The sequence below is a fragment of the Medicago sativa genome, chromosome 1 (genome assembly GCF_051527215.1).
Source record: "Medicago sativa cultivar Bolivia chromosome 1, Bolivia_mono, whole genome shotgun sequence".
Taxonomy (NCBI): domain Eukaryota; kingdom Viridiplantae; phylum Streptophyta; class Magnoliopsida; order Fabales; family Fabaceae; genus Medicago; species Medicago sativa.
This window is the reverse complement of record NC_140749.1, coordinates 89,387,565-89,395,541: the sequence shown is the minus strand read 5'-3', so window position 1 is coordinate 89,395,541 and position 7,977 is coordinate 89,387,565. Positions and strand designations below refer to the sequence as shown.

Below are 7,977 nucleotides of genomic sequence, written 5' to 3'. Positions count from 1 at the left end.
ATGATTATTTCATTCAATTTCTTAATCTGTGTGCCAAAGCCTAAAGCGACACTTATTTTGAAACAGAGGGAGTATTATTTTATTTGAATGGAAGTTCTATCTTATTGTTGATTTAACTTGACCAATTTCTTGAATAATGATCATGTTGGATGTGAAGATCTCTCTACGGTGGTGATGATTGTACTTTAAGGGTTTGTTTGGATGGTAAAGGAAAGTTTAAGGAAAGAAAGTGAAAGGAATGATTGTTATAAGAAAGAAAGTGAAGAGAAAGTGAATGGAAAGTGTGATGATTTTTTAGTTGTTTGGTATGAGTGATAGTAGAAGGAAAGAAAGATTTATATTCAATAAAATGACTAAAATATCCCTATAAGAATGTGATATATAACTAATTTAAAGTTATAATTTTTTTAAGGAATTTAAAGTTATAATTTTAGTTCCTTCAAAAAACAAAAGTTATAATTTTAGTAATAATAGAAAAACTACATAACCGTACCATTTTTTTGTTTTGATAGAACACTAGTCATAATTAATTAATTAATTATCTAACCCTACCCAAGAATAAACGGCAATACGTGTTAACTACATACATCTTCAAGTTAACATTAGGATACAACCGAAAGAACAAACTGAAGTTCACTCAGCTGAAAGCATAAAAATTTACTTTCATTACTTCATATTTTAATGTCACGTGGAAAAGCATTTGTGTTCGTGGGCATTTGTGTAATTTCTCTCAATATAGTGCAATCTGTATGCTTTCCGTCCTCAATAGCACAGAAACATTTTTCTGTGTGGGACCCAGCCATAATCACCTTTCCTCCCCTTTTTAAGGATATTCCAAACTAAGGAAAGATTGGTAATCCTTATACTTTCTGTCCTTCTTCAATCTTTCCTATTACTTTCACCCTAAACAAACAAGCCCTAAGTGTAAGACATTCATCAGTAGCCGCCCTCTCTAGAAAGGGGATGATGTACTTGCACACATTCCAATAGTCAAGTCAATAAATGCTGTGTGTGATAGAGATATTTAGGGTAAAAAGTGAGCGCGTCTGAATCAATGTCACGAGTTAATATTCATAGAATATGTTTAAGATTTTTGGCCCTTGATCGGTTAGATGGACAACTGCCATCAATGAACACCTGTAAGTATATTAGAATAATAACCATCATTTGATCTGTTCTGAATGGTCCGGATCTTCATGTGGGGTCTTTATGCAATGATTTTTAGTGTGAGTCCATGCTATCACCCGTCTGTGTATAAGCTTTTGAAAGGTACCTGAATCCAGTCAACGATTGGGTCTTGGTCAGTCCCGAACATATAATATTATTAATTATAAAGTCACAAGTTAACTAACGGGGATTAAGTTTAACCAAAAGGACTATACTTCCAAAATGTGGAAAACCAATATTTGAATTTTGTCTAGAAAAGATATTCATGATTAATGATTGATCTTCAATAGGATTACCTCAAATGGTGAGAATTAAAAAAAAAAGATAATTAAGGTACTGAGGGCTTTCGACATCCTTGCGATGACACAAAGTTTCTTCATGAGTGTTTTGTACAAAGATCGAACAGATTTCTTTCCCCACAAGTTTAACACTGATTAATCGACTGAGTCACACACATTAGATCGTTAGACCATCCACTTCAACTTCACAAGAAACTTATCAACAAAACATTTAAAATTGTTTCTTCTTAAAAAAAAAAAAATTCATTTACGTTCTTTTCATTTGTCGAAATTATTCAATTTTAGCTAAGCCACTAAATGAACTAAAAGCTTAGCCATGATTGTTGGGCCCTTGGTACTTGGTACTGCCCATAAAGGGTGGTCAGGAGAATGAAAGTTGCTTTTTTGACAACGAATACTTCCAATTGACACATGGAAATGACGGTAATGCCCCTGGCGGTAGTTAACTACCGCTGGTAAACACGCCGGTTGTTAACTACCGCTGAGTTCTGTATGTTAAGAACGCAAACAGCTTCCAGTTTCTGCTTCAACTTCAAAACAACACAAAACCAACTTGACCCCAACTTCATTTGCACGGATTTGAGGCAACTTTCTTCAAGTAATTAACAAGTAAGTACCTTTCAAGTAATTTACATGTAATGTAGGTTGTTTAGGTTGTTAGTTTTGATAATTTTAGCAAAATGTTTAGAGTTTAGGTTAGGTTTAAAAATTGCAAATTATGATAGAATTAGATGTTGTTTAGGCTTGGTTATGCTGACATTGTTGTTTAGAGTAGGTTTATGTTCAATGTAGTTGAATTTGATGTTTAGTTAACATTAATTGCGCTAGTATTTTAAAATGCACTTAAGGTGTTTGATGAAATGCCTAAGTGAAATAATCTTGCTTTTTTGTGGTTTTTTTTTTCTTCCAAATATGTTAAATTTAATAATGTATATATGAATATGTGAAATTTGTTGTGTTATGTTATGTTGGATTTTGAATATGTTATATGTTATGTTGAATTTTGAATATGTTATGTTAAAATGCACTTAAGGTGTTGGATTTTTTGGCAACTTATTTATGTTTTTTAAAATTTGATATGTTACATGTTACTTGCTATGTTCAATGCCTTAAAAGTTTTAAATACATTTTTGCTTATTTTGCCTAGTTTGGTCATAATGATGTAATAACCAAGTTTGATTCTAAGTTGTTGAATGATTCTAAGTTTCATTGTCCACATATTTTTTTTACAGATATGGCTGGGGAGGAGGATGCACGTGAGCCTCGTATTAGAGAGGGTAGGGTCCGCAAAGGGAAAGTTGCCATGACAAATAGCGCTCGGAAGGAGCTTGAGGCTGAACGTCCATATGTTCCAAAGCCTCGGAGACATAGGGACTTGAGTATAGGTGGAGGAGAGGGGTCGGATTCACAGGCACATATGGATTACTCCTCACAGGTGATTGATCCGACACCGGCGCATGACCAAGGTGTGTATGAGGAGGGTTTTAGTGGATATGATCGGATGGAGGAGGATCGGATGTTTTATCAGCCGGAGGCCGATGCACAGGATGAGGGGGTGGGAGATGATGAGGGGGTGCCAGAGGATGTAGTGGCAGATTATATGGAGGCACAAGATGTTATTCCCGAGGGTGAGCCTGAGCGTCAGCGTCAGCCTCGGCCACGACGAGGTGGTCGTGTTCGGCAGATACCGCCCTATCCTGCTGGAGAGGCTCCCTTTCCTGGAGGACCTCAGACCTTGGCATTGTTGTCCGACTACTCGAGGCACGTGGCGAACCCTCTTTGGGTGAACCACAATAATGTAAGTGTTTAAATTGTTTAAAATTCTGTAAATGTTTTAATTAATTATATTAGGTAGCGTAAGTGATTTAATTAATTAAAATTAGGTAGTGTAAGTTGTTTAATTAATTAATATAACGTAGCGTAAGTGATTTAATTAATTAAAATTAGGTAGCGTAAGTTGTTTAATTAATTAATATAACGTAGCGTAAGTGATTTAATTAATTAAAATTAGGTAGCGTAAGTTGTTTAATTAATTAATATAACGTAGCGTAAGTGATTTAATTAATTAATATAACGTAGCGTAAGTTGTTTAATTAATTATATTAGGTAGCGTAAGTGATTTAATTAATTAATATAACGTAGCGTAAGTGATTTGAATCATTTAAAATAGTGACAATGTCTTATTTAACTTGAATTTTAGATGTGGCATGATCAAGCGGGTTATAAGTGCGTAAACGCAGGGAAGAGGTTGAAGGAGCTCGATAAGCCGGAGGAGGCTTTGAGATGGTTTTGGGAGCCTGTGGAGGGGTCTGGCCTCCATGGTTTGATACACGTTGGGTATGCGACTGTGACCCATGCGATGATACGTGCTCTGTGCGAGAGGTGGCACACGGAGACGAGTAGTTTTCATCTACCTGTGGGGGAGATGACTATCACTCTGGATGATGTGCATAATCTCCTGCACGTTCCTATTTACGACCGCATGTTGGAGCACGATGAGTCGATGGATCGGGACCGATCGATTGATATGATGACCAGGCTTTTGGGCATGTCAGATGCTGATTCCAGAGATCAGGTTAGGGAGGAATCTCCTGGTCATATCAGTTATCCCGCACTGAAGCGGGTTTATGAGGAGCACCTGACTGAGGCTAGACGGCTTGAGCGTTCGCAGTCGAGGGAGGAGATGCAGGAGAGAGCCAGGAGGAGGGCGTGCTGTGTGAGGAGTTTCCTTTTATATCTCGTCGGTTGAACGCTGTTCACTAACAAAACGAACAGACACATCGACTTGATATATCTGGATTGCATGGCGGACTTGGGGGCGATTGGGAAGTGGTCGTGGGGAGGGATGACCTTAGCCTACCTCTATGATTATCTGGATGATTCTGTTATCTTGAATAACAGAACGATGGCTGGCTCTGCGACTTTTTTGATGGTAATATTTATCTTAATTTCTTTATGAATTTATTTTATAAATTTTATTATAATGTTAGACTATTATTTTGTGTATTAACTACTTTATTGAATATTTATTGAATATTTAACTCGAATAATTATTTTTGTGTATTATTTATTTTGTTGCAGGGATGAATTTTGGAGCATTTGCCAGGTCCTTACCCAAGGAAGCGTAACCGGGATTGGGACCCGCGGACACCATGTGCTGGGAGATGGCTCACTACCAAAGGGCATACGGATGTGCACCATTACCGCGTAGTCCTGGATCGCTTGAAGGTGGATGACGTCAGGTTTTCTACCTATGGTGATCGCAGAGACGTGCGCCCATTTAGCATGCTGTGCATTTACTCTGGATGGCTCATGTGCGGGAAGGAGAGGGTGTACCGTCATTTGCCTGAGCGGGTGAAGAGGCAGTTCTCCTTTGTGCAGGACATTCCCAGACATCCTTCAGCTGTCCCTCAGGTGCCTACACAGATGCTGACTACCGTGTTGATGGACGCTACTGCATGGTTAGTAGGTGGTTGGGTAGATGGGTGTCAGACACCATGGCATCATGTTCCTGGCTACATGGCTTGGTATGCCACAGTCTCTCACCCTCGCATTCTCCCACCTGATGAGGGATCCCCTCCCAGACCGGCGAACGTGGAGCAGCTGATTGAGGAGGAGCATGCCAGGGAGATGCCTGACACACTGACCATCGTCCGGGATGTGGCTCACATAGCCCGAGATATTGCGGCCAGGCATGGCGAGATGACCAAAGAGGAGGTTGTCCAGGAGGTCCTGCAGATAGTTAGTGCTACTGAGCCCGTCCTTACTTATCAGATTTCCAGGCGGCGCAGGGGCAGCAGAGGCAGGGTAGGCAGGGCTGATTAGTATTAGGATTTTTTTTGTATTTTTTTGACTATGATGATCATGATGTGTTATTATGACATGTTCGATACATTTTCCTATTTATATGACATATACGTACGTTCGTTCGTTTTATATTATTTCTTGCGTTTTAATTTTACCATGTTTCTGTTAAATATTGGATGAATATGTTTAGGTATTATTAGATGAAAATTTTAGAAGAATTTTCAATTGGTTATTTGATAAAATTTTTAGATGAAAATGAAAGTTAAAATTGGTTAGGAAGATGGAAATGAGCTTCTGGAAAATGGGCAAGCACGTAGCGGCAGTTAACAACCGCTACATTCAGATTCGGCGGTAGTTAACAACCGCTGGGTACCAGCGGCAGTTAACAACCGACGTGTTTACCAGCGGCAATTAACAACCGCTGGGGGTATTAAGGTCATTTCCATGTGTCAATTGGAAGTATTCCTTGTCAGAAAAGCAACCTTCCACGAGAATAATGTTCTTTATTAGAGTAATAATTATTTTTATTTTGGTGGCGGTCGGGGTTTGAAATTTGAACCTTGCATATTATGTATTGTCCATGCTAACTAAGCTAAGCTTACAAGGACAAAGTAATAATTATTTTGATCTTATGTAACTAGTTATCGTAATAATCTATCAATATATAAAAAATTTAAAATGGGATCTGATTATGTATTTTGTTAGTCAAAATAGTCTATAAAATTAAAATTGTCTTTCAATATTATCGTTAACTCTTTTTATATGAAGTCTCATATGATAATAAATAAATTCATATTAGACTAATACGACAATAACTAAATATATCGAAAGACTAATATAAAAATATTAACAAAACATAAAACATTTTAAGGTAAATGACTAATTTGACTACCATAATATACTATCACTATTTTAAAATTTCAATATATTAAAAAAAACTACTACTGTGATAATACGTCTCACATTCAGAGGCTTGTTACCTCCTTTCTCTTGTAACAAATCGACAAAGAAGAAAATGAAACATTGCATTGTCAGCGTTAATTCTTTGCATCACGTGTTTGCGGCCACTTTTGAATTTTTCAAATTCATTGTGGAGCTTGCTCTCTTAACTCTGACATATACTGGTTTTTTATTCTATAAATTTGGTGATTAACCGCACAGAACTTTGGTGATTACTGATTAGTAGCAGCACTGCTGCAGAAAAACATCGTATGCAAAACTAAAAGTTGAGAGATACACACTCTTATCTTTGCTATAACTTTAACAAGAAAGAATTTATAATCTACAACAAGTGTAAGAGAATTAACTATATTAGATCATATCAAAGCCATATTACAATGTGCACTCTTTTCACTATAATCTACAATTAGTAATAGGTTTAGTGATATTATTATATCATCACTGAGCAATAGTAGCAATAGCTAACAAGTACTTTAGGGCTATTTATTTGTGTATAATCAAATTCCATTTTATCTATCTTACTTGTGCCCTTCACCTGGACTAGGAACAGAATGCTTACTCACTCCAAGAACTTGAGCTGAGTTGAGTTTGTGTCCAACACCACCAGAGCTTGGACCAGAATGCTTCATCCCTTCAAGATTTTGAAGCATTTTAAGCTTGTGTCCAACTCCAGGGGATGGACCAGCTCCTTTCAATGTCCTGAAGAATCCATTTGTCTCTCCAATCACACCTTCTTTGCCTTGTAATGGACTAAATAATGGCCTTGCTTCTGATACAAGCAAGGAAACAAGAAGAATAAGAGTGTAGAATGTGAAAGAGGATTTGAGTCTTGTATCCATTATGCTGAATGAAAGTCAAGGCTTATTTAGTGATCACACTCGAAAGGGTGTTTTTTTGTTTTGAATTGTATTGCTGAAATGGCAGCATAGAGGTTCTATTTATAGGTGAATAAAGCCTTCTGTGAAATTTGGTGACCTGTGAGTTATAATTTACTAACTATTTAAATTCTAAATCATGTGACACTATAGAAATAGGGATCTGTATTTGCTGAGTCAGCGATTTCTCCCGCATCATGTCTTCCTTACTCGTTGGGTCAAGATTGGACGGTCCAAATTTCAAGTCTGGTCTCTATATGTCTTCCTTACTCGTTGGATCGAGATTGGACGGTCGAAATTTCAAATTTGGTCTCTATTTTCCTAACAAAATCAGAATATATATATGAATTAAAATCTGGACTATCCGATCTCGATCCAACATCTACCGAAGTGCTAACTGCGTGGATGCGTGTCGTGCCACGGGATGTAACTCAACTCATACCTTTTCTAAGGAAACACACAAGGCAGGTAAGATTCTTTGATTTAAAATTGATACTTATGAAAGCGATGGTACTAATAAAGCATGACTTAAAATGACATATTTGAGCATAATTCAGATTAATTTGCAATATCTCACCAAACCAGAAACTGAGACTGCAACTCCTACCAGAAATTTCCAATATAATGAACTCAATTACTGTTTATAGAAGTTAAATTCAATTTTTAGTTCATGCAAGTAACCCCATCGACTTCATAACAAAAAGCCACCAGTAGTCTAGGTGTGCTTTATTCAATGGACTCGTGACAGATCACTGCCGTTAGTGGTGTGCTAATAGTAATTTCTAACTGAGAAAGTGGAAATCAATCCAAATTTAGTATATTCCTTTACTACTACTCTTGTGCATAAGTCAAATAATTTCTAAACTGGT

At 37.1% G+C, this 7,977-nt stretch overlaps 3 protein-coding genes across 3 annotated transcripts; 2 read left to right on the top strand and 1 right to left on the bottom strand.

Annotated features, from left to right (window-relative positions):
- The first annotated feature begins 1,835 nt into the window (after nucleotides 1-1,835).
- Nucleotides 1,836-4,398, top strand: LOC146958890 (uncharacterized). The gene is made up of 3 exons (XM_085740391.1): nucleotides 1,836-2,075; nucleotides 2,699-3,264; nucleotides 3,667-4,398. The coding sequence occupies exons 2-3, from the start codon at nucleotides 2,701-2,703 to the stop codon at nucleotides 4,213-4,215; spliced, it is 1,113 nt and encodes a 370-aa protein (XP_085596517.1). The 5' UTR covers nucleotides 1,836-2,075; nucleotides 2,699-2,700; the 3' UTR covers nucleotides 4,216-4,398.
- Nucleotides 4,270-5,291, top strand: LOC146958889 (uncharacterized). The gene is made up of 2 exons (XM_085752745.1): nucleotides 4,270-4,398; nucleotides 4,563-5,291. The coding sequence occupies exons 1-2, from the start codon at nucleotides 4,270-4,272 to the stop codon at nucleotides 5,289-5,291; spliced, it is 858 nt and encodes a 285-aa protein (XP_085608871.1).
- Nucleotides 5,292-6,567: 1,276 nt separating this feature from the next.
- Nucleotides 6,568-7,101, bottom strand: LOC146958888 (uncharacterized). The gene has a single exon (XM_085733535.1). The coding sequence runs from the start codon at nucleotides 7,070-7,072 to the stop codon at nucleotides 6,752-6,754; it is 321 nt and encodes a 106-aa protein (XP_085589661.1). The 5' UTR covers nucleotides 7,073-7,101; the 3' UTR covers nucleotides 6,568-6,751.
- Between the last annotated feature and the right edge of the window lie 876 nt (nucleotides 7,102-7,977).